The sequence below is a fragment of the Triticum dicoccoides genome, chromosome 7A (genome assembly GCF_002162155.2).
Source record: "Triticum dicoccoides isolate Atlit2015 ecotype Zavitan chromosome 7A, WEW_v2.0, whole genome shotgun sequence".
Taxonomy (NCBI): domain Eukaryota; kingdom Viridiplantae; phylum Streptophyta; class Magnoliopsida; order Poales; family Poaceae; genus Triticum; species Triticum dicoccoides.
The window spans coordinates 187,340,475-187,358,677 of record NC_041392.1 but is presented as its reverse complement, the minus strand read 5'-3'; the positions used below and the strand labels follow the sequence as shown (position 1 = coordinate 187,358,677).

The 18,203-nt window shown below is 43.0% G+C and overlaps 1 protein-coding gene across 1 annotated transcript; it reads left to right on the top strand.

Moving 5' to 3' along the window:
- Nucleotides 1-1,187: 1,187 nt before the first annotated feature.
- LOC119333372 (telomerase reverse transcriptase-like) lies at nt 1,188-17,414 on the top strand. The gene is made up of 12 exons (XM_037606292.1): nt 1,188-1,508; nt 1,628-1,708; nt 3,144-3,197; nt 3,279-3,458; nt 9,509-10,099; nt 11,090-11,216; nt 12,162-12,291; nt 12,957-13,056; nt 13,550-14,626; nt 15,581-16,077; nt 16,542-16,808; nt 16,936-17,414. Exons 1-12 carry the CDS (start codon nt 1,188-1,190, stop codon nt 17,207-17,209), a joined length of 3,699 nt encoding a protein of 1,232 aa, XP_037462189.1. The 3' UTR covers nt 17,210-17,414.
- Nucleotides 17,415-18,203: the final 789 nt, after the last annotated feature.

Below are 18,203 nucleotides of genomic sequence, written 5' to 3'. Positions count from 1 at the left end.
TACTGTCTAGCTAGCTGTCATCTCTTTAATTATCATAGTTGATTAATTATTATCTGATCAAATTCCATTCTCGTAAAGGCCCTGAAGCAGGCGTCATGGAATAATCTGTGTGCATACTACGTTTGCGAGAACATTCGCATGATGGCGTCCGAAAGGAGCAGATCTCAAAGAGGAGTGGCTACGTTTGTCAGAACACTATTCACAATTTTTACACCATTATTGATATCTAGTCACACAACTAATACACATGCATATTGATCTCCTTCTTAACAGTTCAAAGAGGTGCGGGAGCAGCTCCTAGCAGAGGACCGCATAAAAGCAATTCAAGAGAAAATAGCGGGATTTTTGCTTGACCAGGTCATAGATCCCAAAGGAGAATATTATTACTCGCTACCGCCCCCATGAACCACTTCCAATTGTCATCGTGCTCCGAAGGCACCAATTAGGAAAAATTGTATATAGCTAGCTAATTGTATATATATACACACATGTATATGTGTGTGTGTGTGTGTATATATATATATGATCGATTCTACTAGAAATTCTATTTATGCATAACGTGTACAATACGTAGTATCGTAAAATACCAGCAAACGAAAAAGAATTAAATAGAAAACACAAAATTAAGTAAAAAAGAAATCATAAACCCCAAAACCCTAACCTTTTAATACCGGTTGGTGTCACCAACCGGTACTAAAGGGCTCCCTGCCCCCGGAGCTGACTCGTGCCACGTGGTTGCCTTTTAGCACCGGTTCGTGCTGAACCGGTACTAAAGGGACGGGGTCTTTAGTGGCCACACTTTAGTGCCGGTTACTAAAGGGCCTTACAAACCGATGCTATTACCCAATTCTACACACATCATATCTCTACGATCATCTATGAGAATAACTTTCTGCTCTTATTTTAAATTTTATTGGCGTGGATTGGTCCGTAAAAAGCACGGTAAAACTTTGACATGACCGGCTCACACCACATCCGCTTGACACATAACGCCATAGTAGCCCCACCTCTCCCCGAATCCCGACGCAAGCGCACGAACCGCCGCCGAACTAACCAACACGAGAAGAGAGCACCGGAGAATAATTGGCGGAAACTTTTTGACCCGCCCCGCCGCTTCAAAATCCCGCCTCAAACGCCCCTGCCCCGTCCACCGCCCGCCGCAGGCGCCTCCTCGACGCGCTCGCTCAATGGCGCGGCGGCGCCGCCGTCGCGCATTCGGCGGCCGCCCAGAGCTCCGCCTGGCCTACGGCTCCCGCGCCCGCCCGCTCGGCCGCGCGATCCTCGCGCTCCTGCCCCCGCCCCCGCCCCCCGGCGCCCCCTGCCCCGTCTGCCGCGGCGCGGCCTCCGGGTGCCTCGCGTGCCGCCGCTGGGCGCACCTCCTCCGCGACGGTGACCCCGTCGCGTACCGCCGCCTCGTCACCCGCGCCGTCTGCGCCGTCGAGCCCGCGCCGGCCGCGCCCCTGCCGCCGCGGTACACCCCAGGGAACGCCGGGCACTCACAGGGACAGGTTTCTTTATTTTCTATCCTTGCCCGTGTCGTGCCTGGGGTGGCTAGATTTCTCGTTTCGTTGTTGGGTATATATCTGAGGCTGCCGTTCGTTTGCCTGCATTGCTATGTACGCCTCAGCTCGTTCGGGAGACGATAAAGTGGATCTTGACGGATCGCTCCTGTAGAACCAAGAACGTCCTCTGCAATGGTATCCATCAGGTACGATGAATGCCATTTTTTATTGAAAGGCGGGGAATGATTTGTGGCATGTAAAAGAAATTGCCGCCACACGTTTTATTGTCTAGCATTGCCTTCCTATGCTTTACTATCCATTTTTCGCACTTCTCTAGAAACAAATTGTGAGCTGTTGTGAAAACTAGTGATGAAGGCTGTGTCACTTCAGTAGCATCTTCCTTCATGTAAGGGTTGTTGGTGCTGTGGATGTGTGGTATTGGCAGTCTGCAATTCGTGTAATCAGATTAGGTTCTTCAGTTGTGAAAATATACCATGTACTTTTGTGTACAAAGTTTTGTACTACTTTTCTTTGGCATCGACAACTTTGTAAGTGGCATCGTACGATGAGTGCATTTGATCTTAATGTTTGACCATCAATATATTTGTTGACATTTGTATTGGATATGTGAAAATGGTACGAGCTTTGTACCGATGTAAAACTTTTCAAAATTGTATATAAACCAGTAAACCCCATAACCAATCCTTGCTGCTCTATGTCCTCACTACATACGGAGCTTAATCTTAGTAGGTAAGGACAACCTTTACTTGGATTGGAAGGTTGACATGCTTGATCCCAGTGGCGAATCCAGGAAGACAATGAAGGGTGGGCTCAAACTTAACAGCAAGAAACTAAGCATCATTTTAATTAAAGAGAAAAGGGCATTATCTCCTAATTCTTTTATCCAAATAAGCTAATATTTGCCAGAATGCTACTGAAAATATATGTATTATTACTGTCATCTTATGGTTTTCTGAAAATATCAAATTTTGAACGGAAATTTATGTCTGTCTAGCTAAATAGTCATTATCTCCAGTCCTTTCGCTCCAAACAAGCTGAAACTTTCTTAGATTACTACTAGAAACATGTAGTATTTGATAGATTTAAAAAATCATAATTTTCACCAAAATATGAATTCGTTAGCAAAATTAGCCATTATCACTTAATCCCTTTTCTTCAAATAAGCTCAAAATTAGCCAGATTACTATTGGAAACATGTAGTATTTACTATAGTTGTTCTGAAGTTTTTGAAAAGTATCAAATTGGATTATATATTTCATATTTTTCTACTTAAACAGACAAATATTGATATGTTTTTTTACAGCAAACAAATATTGATATACTTGTCTTGAGCCGTGGAGCGTGAGGGTCCGTCATCTCGCTATCATGTGTCCCTACTCGATATCCTGTGTGCTACTTGCGTGTGGGCTGTTGGAGTGTTGGTGCTGTTCGGCAGAGCATAAGATATTGGGTTGCTGGGCTGGGACGTGTAGTACTATTTTTTTTTTGTATTTTTGGAGGGTAGGCTAGAGCCGGTTGAAGCCCCCCTACTAGACTCGCCACTGCTTGATCCATTGGTACAATTATTTTTTGCTCTTTTTATATTTTTCATTAATGCTTTTAAATCTTTATGCTTACTAGGGTGGCCAGGCTAACCTTGTTTCTTCTTCATCCTGGAATATTCTCCTGCATAGAGTAAGTGTAAAGGAAATCCTTTTTCTTTGCTTAGTAAAGTTCCTCATATCCTTTGCTTGACAGAAACTTGTTGTCTTTCAGATTGGGGATCTTCTCATGTGCTATATTCTGAGGCATTCATCAGTCTTTTTGCCCATTAAAAAGAGTGATTACTTTCAGGTGACTGGTGTTCCACTCAACATTGTTCTGCACAAGCCTATATTTGCCAGTACCATGGCAAGAAAACAACAATCCAGATCTACAAAAGTCAAATGTCCTACGGTAAGAATTTATCTTCAGATCATGTGGCCCAGTGATTATTTATTTAGGTCCGTGTCTTGTTATGCCAACTTAAATCTTTGGTCCCAGTCTGGAAGCTCTTCAGGTTACAATTAATTTCAACCTGGCTATGACTCTCCATGCACACAAAAATACTACCTGTCTGGACTGGCACATGCACAGCGAAAACCATTCGGACATACTGCGATGCACTAGGGTTGATGACGGATAAATACCACCAGAAAGATAGCTATTGTTAGATGTGTATAGTCTCTTTTCGGTATATCCCCATTGTATAAGTGGTTTCCTGCACTTTACCACACATGTATATGTAATGGCCTTTGGCCCTCAGTAAAGATCAGTTGCTGTTTATCCAACATGGTATCAGATGTTAGGTTCCTCTCTCTCCCGCATGCCGCAACTCCGTGCTAGCTTCACTCTCGATTCCGGCCCTTCCTGTCGCGGATCCGGCTGCCCAGGCCCGGTAGCTGCCATCTCTTGCCCGGCCGGCCACCCCTCGTCACGGACCCCACTGTCTCCTCTTCGCTCCGCCCTCCCCAACTGCCAAGCTGCTTTGCCTCGTCGCCTGAAGCTTGTCCGGTGCCCCCTCGCGTCGTGGCCGGCCGCTCCCTCGCGCCTTCGCTGCTGACAGGCCAGGCCACTCGTCTCCTTCCCGCTGGCCCCGCTTCCTGCTGCTGCCGCTGGCCCCTGGCCTCTGCTCGCCTGGCCGTGCGAGCAGGCGTGCGGGAGTGCGCGTGGGGGCTTCCTGCAAGCTGGCGCTCGATCCCTTTTGATCTCGATAGGGATTTGCTGTTCTCGTTGACTCCAAAAAAAAAGAGGCAGAAGCAACAGAGAGACTTCCTCATGTCTTCTTCGGGCTATGTAGCTGTCCCTCGATGCTCGGTTCTCTTTGATGACACCAACTATGCTGAGTTTGCGGGCTTCATGCGTATCCATATGCGTGGTCTTCTGCTGTGGGGCGTTCTCTCTGGCGAGGTACCCTGTCCGCTCTGCCCTGTTGCTCCGGTGGCTCCTATCCCGCCAGTACCGCCGGTGCTTGGTGCTGATGCTTCTCAGGCTGATCAGGATGCAGCCAAGGCTCTTGATGATGCTGCAGTTGACGCTTATGATCAACAGGTATCCGCCTATTCTGATGCTCTTTCTGTCTACCGGTATGATCTGTCTGCTTACACTCAATGGTGCAATGATGATGCTCGAGCTGCTGCTGTTCTCACTACGAGTGTCCTCCCTCAGTTTGCTTCGGAGTTCATGGGCCTCGGCACTGTTGCAGCCATGTGGTCCTATCTTTGTCAGCGCTATCAGCCCTCTGGTGATGCTCTATACCTCTCTGTAGTGCGTCAGGAGCATGCTCTTCAGCAGGGTGACAGTTGTTTGTGGAACTTGCCGTTGCTGTCAGACTACGCGGTCTGACTTGGAGTTTTAGAGGGTTCATGAGTTCTTATCTCCTCTCTGCTTTGAGTTTGAGCCTCGACGTGCTCACTTGCTTGCTCGTGGTCGTGTTCCTCTCTCGGAGGTGCTTGCCGAGCTTCGTGCTGAGGAGACCCGCCTTCGCTCTGCGGGGTTGCTGGCGGTTCCGTCTGTGTTGGCTGCTCGGGCTCCTGTGTTGTCTGTTCGGCTCACTGCTCCACCGCTCCTACCTACACCTTCAGGGGGGTGGGGGGTGGGTCGCCCTCCTTATGCTAAGAAGGGCCGCTCGCGCCGTGACACCTTCTGTGGCTACTGCTCTCGGCCAGGTCACCCAGAGTTTGATTGCCGTGAGAAGAAGCGAGACCAGAGGCGCTCCTCTCCCAATGGGACTCCTGGATCTTCCTCGACTCCGTCACACACCGACCAGGGCATTGTACGGCTTAAACGCCTTCTGGCTTCCTCTGGTTCATCACCGACTGGTCCTGCTGCTGTGACTGCTTCCACCACTTCATCACCGCCGGCATCTACACCGTCAGGTACATCTTCGTGGGTTATGGACTCTGGAGCTTCCTTTCATATGTCCTTTAATTCTCCAGCTTTGTCCTCTCTTTGCCCTCTTGATTCTCCTATTAATGTTCTTACTGCCGATGGCACATCTCTTCCTGTTGCTAGTCGTGGTATTCTTTCCACTTCATCCTTTTCTGTTCCTGGTGTTTCACATGTTCCTCGCCTTACCATGAATCTTTTTTCCGCTGCCCAACTTATTGATTCTGGTTGTCGGGTCATTCTTGATACCGATTCTTGCTCCATTCAGGATCGTTGCACCAAGGTTTTGGTTGGTGCTGGCCCCTGACGCCGTGAGTCCGAGGGTCTTTGGGAAGTTGACTGGCTCTGTGTTCCTTCCGCTGCCACCACTTCAGTCAGCTCTCATGCTCTTGCTGCCTTTTCGTTTGCGTCCTTCCAGCAGTGGCATCATCGCCTTGGTTACATATGTGGCTCTCGCTTGTCTTCCTTAGTGCGTCAGGGCCTCTTAGGGTCTGTATTTGGAGATGTTTCTTTACCTTGTAATGGTTGTAGACTTGGCAAACATACCCAGTTACCTTATCCTACCAGTCAGTCGGTATCTCAGCATTCTTTTGACTTAGTTCATTCTGATGTCTAGGGTCCAGCCCCCTTTGATTCGAAAGGTGGTCATCGCTACTATGTTTTGTCTATTGATGATTTCTCTCACTACACTTGGCTCTACTTCATGAAATCTCGTAGCGAGGTTCTCTCTATATATAAACGATTTGCTGCCATGGTTCACACCCAGTTTTCCACGCCTATTCGTACTTTTCGTGCTGACTCCGCTGGAGAGTATATCTCCCAGCTGTTGTGTGGCTTTCTCGCAGAACAGGGTACCCTTGCCCAGTTCTCCTGTCCTGGTGCTCATGCTCAGAATGGTGTTGCTGAACGTAAGCATCGTCATCTGCTTGAGACGGCTCGTGCGCTGATGATTGCCGCCTCCCTTCTACCCCATTTTTGGGCTGAGGCTGTTTCTGCATCCACCTATCTCATCAACATTCAGCCATCGACTGCTTTGCAGGATGGTATTCCTATGGAGTGTCTCTCTGGTCGCTCTCCAGACTACTCAGCTCTTTATATGTTTGGATGTGTGTGCTATGCCCTTCTTGCCCCACACGAGCGCACCAAACTGACTGCTCAGTCGGTTGAGTGTGTTTTCCTTGGCTACAGTAATGAGCACAAGGGCTATCGCTGTTGGGACCCTGTTGGTCGTCGCTTGCGCATCTCGTGTGATGTGACCTTTGATGAGCCTCGCTCTTACTACCCACGTCCTTCTTCCTCGAGCTTCTCTGTGAACGATATTTCTTTTCTTCTCCTTCCCGATACACCCTGCTATGTGCCTCATGTTTCACCTCTTCTTCCTACACCTCTCATTCATTCTCATTCACCACTGACGCCATCTTCTCCATCCTCCTCCTCCACCTCTACACCATCATCTCCAGTCCGTCGCCCTCTCTCACCGTTTCCTCTCCACTATGCTCGCTGTCCTCGTACCGAGGATGCTTTCCCTGACGCGCCTGACGCACCTTCCACCTCTGGTGCACCTTCGTTCACGCCTAACCCGGTTCATAACCTCCGTGCTCGGCCTCGCCCTCCGCCTGATCGCTATTCTCCTAATTGGTACGGTCTCTCTGTTATTGCTGAGCCCACTTCCTATCGGACTGTCATGACTCAGCCTGAATGGCAGCTTGCGATGGCTGAAGAGCTTGCTGCCCTTGAGCGCTCTGGCACATGGGATCTGTTTCCCTCCCTTCCGGTGTTCGTCCCATCACCTGCAAGTGGGTCTACAAGATCAAGACCCGCTTCGATGGTTCTCTTGAGCGTTACAAAGCTCGTCTTGTGGCCCGTGGTTTTCAGCAGGAGCAGGGCCGTGATTATGATGAGACATTCGCTCCTATCGCCCACATGACCACTGTCCGCACTCTCCTTGCTGTGGCTTCTGTTCGTCATTGGTCTATCTCTCAACTTGATGTCCAGAACGCTTTTCTTAATGGCGAGTTGCGTGAGGAGGTTTATATGCAGCCACCACCGGGGTGCTATGCTCTTGATGGTATGGTCTGTAGACTTCGTCGCTCCCTCTATGGTCTTAAACAGGCCCCTCGCGCCTGGTTTGAGCGCTTTGCCTCTGTGGTGACTGCCGCTGGTTTCTTGCCCAGTGATCATGATCCCGCGTTGTTTGTTCACACGTCTCCTCGCGGTCGGACTCTTCTCCTTCTCTATGTTGATGACATGATCATCACTGGTGAGGACTCTGAGTACATTGCCTTTGTTAAGGCTCGCCTTCGCGACCAGTTCCTCATGACTGATCTTGGTCCACTTCGCTATTTTCTTGGGATTCAGATCTCCTCGATCTCTGATGGCTTCTACGTCTCCCAAGAAAAATACATAACGGATCTTCTTGCTCGCGCTGCTCTCGGTGATGAGCGCACTGTTGTGACTCCTATGGAGCTCAACGTTCAGCTTTGTGCCTCTGATGGCGACCCTCTTCCTAATCCCACTCGGTATCATCACCTCGTTGGCAGCCTTGTCTATCTTGCTGTTACGCGTCCTGACATCTCCTATCCTGTCCACATCCTGAGTCAGTTTGTTTCAGCCCCCACCCCTGTCCACTATAGTCACCTCCTCTGTGTTCTACGATATCTTCGTGGCACGATCTCTCAGCGCCTTTTCTTTCCCCGCTCCAGCACTCTTGAGCTCCAGGCCTACTCTGATGCTACCTGGGCTAGTGATCCCTTTGATCGACGCTCGCCTCTGCTTATTGTGTCTTTCTTGGTGGCTCTCTTATTGCCTGGAAGACAAAGAAACAGACGGCGAGTACAGAGGCTGAGCTGCGAGCCATGGCTATGTTGACAGCCGAGGTGATCTGGTTACGGTGGTTACTTGAGGATTTTGGTGTGTTTGCTACTACCTCGACTCCCTTACTGTCAGACAGTACCGGTGCTATCAGTATTGCGCGTGATCCGGTGAAGCATGAGCTCACCAAGCACATCGGTGTGGATGCCCACTTTGTGCGTGCTGCTGTGCAGGATCAGACTCTCGCTCTTCACTATGTGCCCTCTGAGTTACAGTTGGCTGACATCTTCATGAAGGCACAGACTCGAGCGCAGCATGGCTTTCTCCTCTCCAAACTCAGTGTTGTTGATCCACCATGAGTTTGAGGGGGGTGTGTTAGATGTGTATAGTCTCTTTTCGGTATATCCCCATTGTATAAGGGGTTTCCTGCACTTCACCGCACATGTATATGTAATGGCCTTTGGCCCTTAGTAAAGATCAGTTGCTGTTTATCCAACAGCTATAACGGCCCGTCTGCAAGGAGATAGGAGAGATCAGAGACTGGGATGATGTAGGAGACTAGTAATTAATTTATATTGTTCTTGCTTGATTAATTCATCAAAAGCTCCTCTCTATATAGAGGCCTATCAACTCAAACTATGTCAGATGAGTATATATGGACATATTAATAAAAAAAAATTCAATTCTAATGGTGGATCTTATCCCTTAATCGAAACCGGCTATGGGTGGATCTTATCATAAAAAGCACCTGGTTACTAACCCAAATGACATTATAAACTTTATTTTACTGATGTTCTGCCATGGAAATAAGGCTCCTCACGCAGGTTCAGGTTTTCAATAGCCGAGAGAATCTTCCATTTTTCCATTCCAAACAAGTCTCTACATACATGCTATTACGTTGGGGATGGAAAACAGCGTTGCATTAGTATTACTCTTAATAGTTTGACTTTTCTTTATGTGGTGTAAACAATTGGTAGTTTACTCTGGTTTGTTTTATAGCTGCATTTAAAAAGTAAACAAACTGATTAAGCATTTGAATACAAATAATCAAGATGGCAGCACCCAGTTTGTTGTAGAATTCATTACCATGTCCCGAGTTTTCTTCAACCAGGAATTGGCTTTCTTGATAATGTTCTTTGATACTACATGCTTAAAATGTCTTGATGACCTCATTGTCGAATGTTCTTTTATCAAACAAGCACACTGTGAATGCTATGGTATATTTTTTCTAATAAACTGATCGGATACTGCATGTCTTTTGATCTCAGTGCCACGTGTTGCGTAATGCAAAGATGAAACTAAACATAACTGGAGGCAATCGTGGCAACAGTTCAGACTCTGCGTTTTACTGTTCAGATAACACTCAGAGATATGATGCTCTACAAAGTTCTGGAAGTTGTGATGCTGAAAGAGTTATAAAGCCTAATTGTCCAAGTGATGGATGTAACTGTTCCAATTGCTTTACCCGGAAGCCTAGGAAAAGAAAAAGATTGTACAGCTGGCAGCGCCGCAGTAAGCAGAAGCAGTTCTGTAACGAAGATAAGTTGACAGAGTTAAGTAAATTAAACGACAGTTATTACACTCTGTGTAATCTCTTATCAGATGGCTCAGCTGCTGGAGTGAATGGTCAAACACACTCCTTGAAGCATACTGCAGATAACATTTCTATTGGAATGAACAATGGTGAATTTGTTTCACAAACTGAAGAGCCATGCAATGTACCTGTCCTGTCATTAAAGAAGTCACCTAGCTCTGTGTTAGATACTAGTCCTTCCCAGGATCTATTGTGTGGTTACGGTAAATCAGGAGTCCAATGTACAAGTCCCAAAGTAGGACCCTCCAGCTACCCACAACTGAATGTCAGTTCCTTCCCAATCTCCTGTTATTTGTTATTACCGTTTCTTTTGTGCTTACACTCAAGTTCTGTCTACCTGCCTAAATCATTAGTTATTCCATTCATTTTGATTTTTGACTACTGTTGTAACGTTATAGTCTCCAAGTTATATAGTAGTGTCAAAAGCAATAACTTGGATGAGAGGAAAATAGAAGATGCGAATATTGACACTTGAAGATTTTCCACTTAGCGCCTCACCGACATGCTGATCCTAGGGTCATGTTGGTGAGACAATGGAATGATAAATCCTCAATAGCACCTCTTTGCATTGTCAAACTGCATAATTTACCAGCATGTGGTAAAAAGTAGACCAGAAAACCGTATCTTTATAATGTTATTAAAAAAAATTCAATTCTAATGGTGGATCTTATCCCTCAAATGGTCAAGCCATCTCAGATGGTGTTGGACAAGCTTCCCTATTGGTAAATGTGTGCGGGGCTGCTTATATGAGTGCTGCCGCATGCCCCCCCTAGGGACAGTGACTGTATAGCCAAGTCAGCCAGGATATCTATCTAATTAGATTGATTAGCTTGAGTTTGTTTCCCAAGTATTTAGCTGCTTGCCATGTCCTGATGAATTGATTCATGTTTTTTAGTCTCTAAAGAGAGGCCACCATTGTGTTTTGATCAATAATACCGAAAGGGATGTTAAACTCTAGAGCTACAGCATTAGTCACTGGTATACATTACCTCTCCAGTCACCACCAAAGGCGAATACTGTATGCCCATGCGGTGGAAATCGCCAAAACTGCAACCTACTAAGTGCAGCATGTGACTCTTTTTTTGCGATTTTTGTGGACATTGCTACTGCTGTTTGATAATGGGCTTTGTGTGTTTCTACTTGGAGTGTTCTTGAAATTCAGCAGCACTGATCAATTGGCTTGCTACACAACCACTTGCAGTTTTTATGTTGCTGTTGACCTGTTGTTTCCTCAACGTATTTTTTTTACTTGCAGAGTGGTTCCATCTGTTTCAATTGCTTAATGTTGAATGCTTCGAAATGTGTGTCAGTAGATTCTTTGATACCAAGACAGGCCATTTTCTATAACAAAGAAATATCTGAGAATGTCTTCCATCGCAGCAGTATCCTTTTGCTATTTAGTACCTGTCAAAGCTCGAAGTGTGTCAATCTCTTGAAATGGTACCCTGCAATTATTGTCAACAGAATAGTTCTAAAGTTGCAGTAAGTGGAGAACGAAACCTACTCTCAGTTTTCTTGTCTTTCTTGTTGGGGGACTATCGGTGGAGGTGAGCAAGGTTCTGTGCGGAAGTGATAAGATAATTGGTGACTTACATAGCAACGTGGGATATTTTTTGGAGCTTTTGTTCCATATGTATGTCACTCGGTGTACTCTGTCACAGTATGTTGGCACCCTTCCCTGGATAATTTTGCCATGTATCTCGTATGGTGTACTCACAGTAACGTTTTCCTAGTTACCATTGACCACATCATCTGATTTACAAACGTTCAACCATATTGTAAATAAAATATACCGTTCCTATTTTGATAGAGATGTGTATCTGAATATATTTTCATGAAATTTTGTAGATTGAACTAACATCTAGTTGCAAATTTTCGTTATCTACTATGCTACTCGGAGGAAACTTCCGAATTGTTTCAAAGAACTTGTAAATAGTTTACATTAATCAGTTTCTTAGTCTTCCCTTCAAATGATATGCATGAATGTGTGATATATGAAAAACCAAAATCAGTTCATTCCAGGCTAATTTCTTCTGCTAAAAAGGTCTCGTGGATATTATTTCGGAGCTCTGGTATGTGTTTGGTTTGTTTTATGTTAATACTTCTTTTGTTGCATGTGTTTCCTCTGTATTTTATACTTACTCTTTTGAGGACCTACATTTTACAAGATGTTACATGATGGAAAAAACGTAAAGCACTAGATTGTTGAAATGCTGACATTTGGAGGTTCATAGGTGATACTCGGCAAATCTTACCGTGTATTTGTATGTATGCTGTATATATTATTTGTCATAGTATCTTCTGCAAACTTTCCTTAATACTGTTAGACTTGACAAATAAAAGGAAAGGACCAGACGCACTGTCTTTATTAAAGCGCATATTTGGAATCAAGGAATGCTGCATAAAGTTCTTCCAATGTGATTGCCATGGATCTTCCAGACCAAATTCTAATTGCCTGTGAGTCAACAAATTTAATTTGTATTAATATTGCCACTAGCCAGCGTGTCATTTCAGCATTTTGCATAACTTTGCACATAAGCTTTAGACTGCACGTGAGGATATCAATTTCACCTTCCTCTGTCAAACACATGCTACTACTGAACATGTCTGTTTGAGATACCATTACTTCATATTTTATTATCTAAATTACTAATCCAAAGTAATGACAATATATTAGTGGCCTACTGCCAGGCGAATAAAGTATCTTAAAGGTTTAAATTTGTCACCATTGGATGAGGAGGTGTGTCATAACACAATTTTGTTTGTTTATTAACAGGAAAGATTGGATCAGTTTTCCTCTATTGCAATAAGATACATGTAAACATTTATGCGGGCCTTTATATCTTGTGCTAAAGGGCATATGGAGATATATACATTATACACTACTCCTTAAAAATGTCTCCGTATTTTTGCTCCGTTCCCATCCTTTTTTAGTCACACATGTTAACCTTATGTAAGCCACTGCAAATGCATTAATGGAGGCCATGATATCGTTATTCTGAAGATATTACTTTCTCGCCCGTTGTCACACTTATGCAGGATAATATGTTCATCACTTCATCTTTTTGATTTTTTATCTATCTGGCTCTATTATTGTAAGTGGTTAATGTTCCTGTTACCAGGTATCATTGGATGCTTCAACTAGTGAAAAATCTCGTAAGGAATTCTAAACGCTGCCAGTACAAGAAACTATTTCTGAAGCATTGTTCTGTTAAGTCTAAGGTACTTTTGAACAATTAAACCACTTTTGAGTACTATTACTAAGAATCAAACAATAAAATAGTCTATGGCTATTTTGCCTTCTCTTATCCTTTTGTCTGAACTATCCTATAGTTATTTGCTTTAAGTGTTGAAATTATAGGGCTTGTTTTTGTTGCTTTCTACAGTTCGCCACAATCTAGTGTCAAGTGTGGCAAGCTACGTCCCACTGTCACTGGTTCAGCATAATTGATTCTGCTTATATACTTTGACTCTTAGAGAGGAGAAACACCCCGCTCCTACTTTTCATCTGGTTAGAATAGGGAAAAAATGTTTTTGTTAGGGCATGACTTACTGGCCTCTTAACTGCTATGCTGGTGAAACATGCAGCATTATGTATGCGTTTGGATGTTTCATTCTACACAGGCTGGTATATTGTTTACTTGGTCGAAATGGCACAAATGTATTAATGTGAAACTAGAAGAATGATGCCATATTCTCTTTTAATACAAAGCAGGTGGCAAAAGATGGGCTCCCTTCAGGCAACATACAATATTCAACAGGAGGAAAATCAGCATATTGTGGTGAATCTTTTGCTCAGTTGGAAGCTTACAGTACACATCAGCAAGTAGTATCCTTTGTCTGGGCAGTGTTGACACGGATCATACCACAGCCTTTGTTAGGGAATCCTTCTAGTAAGAGATCCTTAAGGATGAACCTTTGGAAGTTTATAAGGTTACGCAGGTTTGAAACATTTCAAGTAACTGATTGTATTTGTGAGTTGAAAGCACCAGAATATTCTTGGCTATCAAAAATTGGATTCACTAGTTGCTTTTGTTCTGTACTACTTGGAGAAGAGACTGGGCTGTCAAATGGTACAGAGGAGCAGAAACAGAACAATCTCTTGCATTGTTGGATTAGCTGGTTATTTTCTGACATTGTGATCCCATTGATCAGTACATACTTTTATGTTACAGAAAGAGAAACAAAGCGATATGATGTTTTCTATTATCCAAAGTCAGTGTGGAGGAACCTAACTAGCAATACTATTGCTTCCTTAAATGCGCAGAGCTTCAAGATTTTGCGTCGTACATCGAGGAGAGCAATAAAACATTTGTACCGTTCTTCAAGAGTGAGATTTCTTCCAAAAGCAAAAGATATCAGACCATTAGTAAATTTTAAATCTCAGTCAAAGGATGGTATTCTCAACAAGTGTCATTTAGTTATTAAAAAATTAAGGGATGATAACCCAGAGATGTTTGGTTCTTCTGTTTTTGATTATGATGGTGTTTACAAAAATCTTTCCAGTTTTATGTCTTCAGTAAGAAGACAGTTGAAAGAGTCAAAGATATATATTGTGGTTGCTGATGTATCTAAGGCATTTGATTGTGTTAATCATGACGTGCTACTGAAAATTATGGATGATGTTCTGAAAGGTGATGAGTATGCCTTGAGAAAATGTACCAAAGTAATTTACAGTAGGTCTAAGAATGTGGCTTATCGCTTTGATTCAAATGTAGTCGTCAGCGACGGAAACGGTATTAACGATTTCTCAATTCAGCGGTCATCAGGTGGTGGCATTCTAGTTGATCAGGTACTGTATCAGAGCTTATTTCATTTGTTCTGGTGTTTGACTTGTTACTGAACGTGACTGATGTTAAGTACTCCCTCCGTCCCAAAATAAGTGTCTCAAGCTTAGTGCAACTTTGTACTGAAGTTAGTACAAAGTGAGACACTTATTTTGGGACGGAGGGAGTATATGTAACAACCACTTGAATATGCAAATGCTTGCCACTAAAGGCGAAAGCTACTGAAATCATAATGTTTTGCCTATCCCATTTAGTTAGGGGGTCAGCTTTGCATTTCCACCTTCATGTCTATGGAAGTCTAATGCAAAAATAGAAGTTCTTCACAGGACCTACTAATTATGGAACATAAATAATAAAATGTAGCGATGTTATATATTCTGGCACATACTTCTGGGGTGAGTTCTTTAATGTAAATATGTAATCCATCTGGTAAGTAAAGCTGTGATCACACTATTGCATTGATGTATGATGTATGTACACAATCTTTGCTTCTAAAAGGGTTTACACATCCATGTTCAGAAAATCACTTTGGAACTTCTTGAGCAATCAGATTTCTAGTATATCTGCATAGGTCACATTTGTCATCTGGTCTGTTAACCTAATACACGAACATATCAGATTAGGTGTCTTGCCTTTGTGAGGACGGTGAACGATGAGCTTATTTTTCAAATTTGACCGATTTTTTGGCAGATAATTGCCATGTTCTGTCCTCTACCAAGATATGCAAGTTTCATGAAATTTGATTGAAGTTTCACCACAGTTAAAATCCATGGTCCATTAGCTGAGAGAAGGGCTAAGGGAGTAGAAAGTGATTTTGGAACATGTTTTCAGTTTTTGCTTGCCCATGCTGTTGCTCTATCTTTTTTGACAATCTGTTTACTTCCAATTGTTTGTTTCTCACACAGAATACAAGTATTGACCAACCGAATATCTTAAAGCTCTACCTTTTTTGAAATCAGGGAACTGTTAGTACAATTCGGAAGGAAGAGCTTCAACGTGTCCTTTTCGAACAAGTCAAGTGCAATATTCTGAAGATTGGGCAAACATTTTACTTGCAGCAAGTAGGGATTGCTCAAGGAAACAAGTTATCCCCTAACCTTTGTTCCCTATACTATGGTCACCTTGAGAATTCTGTGATATTGAATTTTCTGCATGATGGAAATTCAGGAGATGCTATTTCAGAACCGGAATTTTTAATGATGAGGTTCATTGATGACTTCATGTTTATCTCTCTCTCAAAGAAGCATGCTTTGAATTTCTTTAATAGGATGAGAAGAGGTTTTGTGTACTACAATACTTACATGAATGACAGCAAATATGGTTATAATTTCAACATTGGAGATAACGAGCAGTGTGATAATAGGCTCTACATGGGCGATGATGGAGTCACTTTCATACCATGGAGTGGTTTGCTTATAAACTGTGAAAATTTAGAAATTCAAGCTGATTATACAAGGTATGTCTGTCAGTTTCTAGTTTTAGTTTGTTGATTCAGTTCATCAATATTGAGATCATCTTCAGTGATACAGAACATGGATCTAGGACGGTTGACCTGTTTATAACCCTGAGAAATACATTGACCACCGCTGTGGTTCTGCCATCTTTTTGTTGAAACCTGGATTAATCATTTTTGTGTATTTCTTTTAAACCACAGGCAATTACATAAGTTGAAATGTTGATACAAGATTCTCCTGAATTTTTGTCTATTTTTAGAAGCTTGTTGAAAACTTACAGTAGAGCACACGAGCTCCAGTGCTTCTGTTAGCAAAATTTTGTAAATTTAACAAAGGTGTCCGTTTGCTTTATTGCCTAATTTGGCAGTGTTCGTCTTACTGGTTCTCCAGTGATCCAGTCCAAACTAATTTTCCTAATAAAAAACTGTTGAAGAACTAGTAATGAGTATGCACATTTCTCAAACAGGTATTTAGGCATTACAATCATCTCCACGATCACTGTGAAGATGCATTCTTCCATGAAGTACCTTCGCAGCAAGCTATGCCATTACATGCGTCCGAAGTGCCATCCCATTTTCTATGACTCCAATATCAACTCACTGGGCACTGTAAGACTGAATATATATCAAGCCTTCCTGTTATGCGCAATGAAGTTTCATTGCTATATGCGGAGCATGCCTTATTCCAGCATAAGCAAACCCGAGTTGCTGCATGTCATTAAGAAGACCTTCAGGTATTACATTTCTCTTGACATTTATATTTGTGATAAAAAACTACGCTGAAGTGCTTTATGTTTACTATCTATCCACTTATTTCATCAAACAAGGTATAACTTTCTAATCCCTTCTTCCGTTGAATAGATACATGCATAGTCTGATTGTCAGCCGTATGCAAGATATGGAGCTGCAATCCAATGTGCGCCCAGTTCTAAAGCTAAGACGCAAAGAAACCAATTGGCTTGGACTATCTGCCTACATCCGCGTGCTTCAAAAGAAACAATCTCGTTACAAGGATTTGTTGGCGTTGTTGATAGCAGAGGCTGAGGGTTATGGTCATATGGACCGTGATTCTGATAGTTTGTGCTATGCTGTGGATGATTCTCACTCGTCAATGTTCTGGAAGTTCAAATATTAGAAGGAAACTCGAGGGGCCTGAGTATTGCAGAGAACTCTTATTTTGTGGGTACAGTTTTAGCAGGATTTGGCTTATATACAGCTCTACCTGCCATATCATCAGGTAGAAAGGGTGAAAACTAGTTGCTTCCGGAATGGCAGTAACATTCATCATGTTTGCGCCAAGCTTTCACTTCATAGTCTTATTGCAGCATTTTATATGTTCCTATATCTGATCCCATGTGTCTGATTAGCTGCTAAATTCATTAACAAACAAGCATCATAGCTCTACATCACATTTTACTTTAGTCATTAATCTTTTGTGCGTTTTTTATGAACAGATGGTTAAATGTCAAAGAACATCATTGAATGATTCCTATTATAGAAGCCTTGATGAGCAAACGAGAGTAGTAGTCATTTTTTCTTGATGGTCACTCAGCTGGTTGTTTCAGACTATTCAATCAAAGTTAGCACAAAGTTAAGTCACTTATTTTGGGACTGAGGGAGTACATGCTATGACTATTGACACTAAATCTTGACTCATACTCCGTCCGTCCAAAATAAGTGTCTCAACTTTGTACAAACTTTAATACAAATTTGTACTAAAGCTGAGACACTTATTTTGGGACGGAGGGAGTATGCAATTAGTACTAGGAACTTGCTTTGTTTTAAAACTGGAGTTTCTTTCTAGAAAAGTATTCATCAAATGAGATCTAGTTTTGATGAGCCCATCGTGGAAACCTAATGGTGAAAGTAAATCGTGATTCTAACGTTTGATTCCAAGTTGTAGCTCTTCATAATGGAATCAGTTGCTGGTGATGGGAAATGACCACACACGGAGGAGTATATAAGATATTCTTTCTAGGAAACAAACACAAGTTCACTTGTTAGAAACTATGAGCAAATTCTATGCGCATAATTTATTAATTCGTGTGGGCTATTTGTAAGTCACCTGAAAATTCCTTTTTGCAACTCACTTTTTTTACTTACCTTTAATCTTTTTTTTTTCTTTTTTG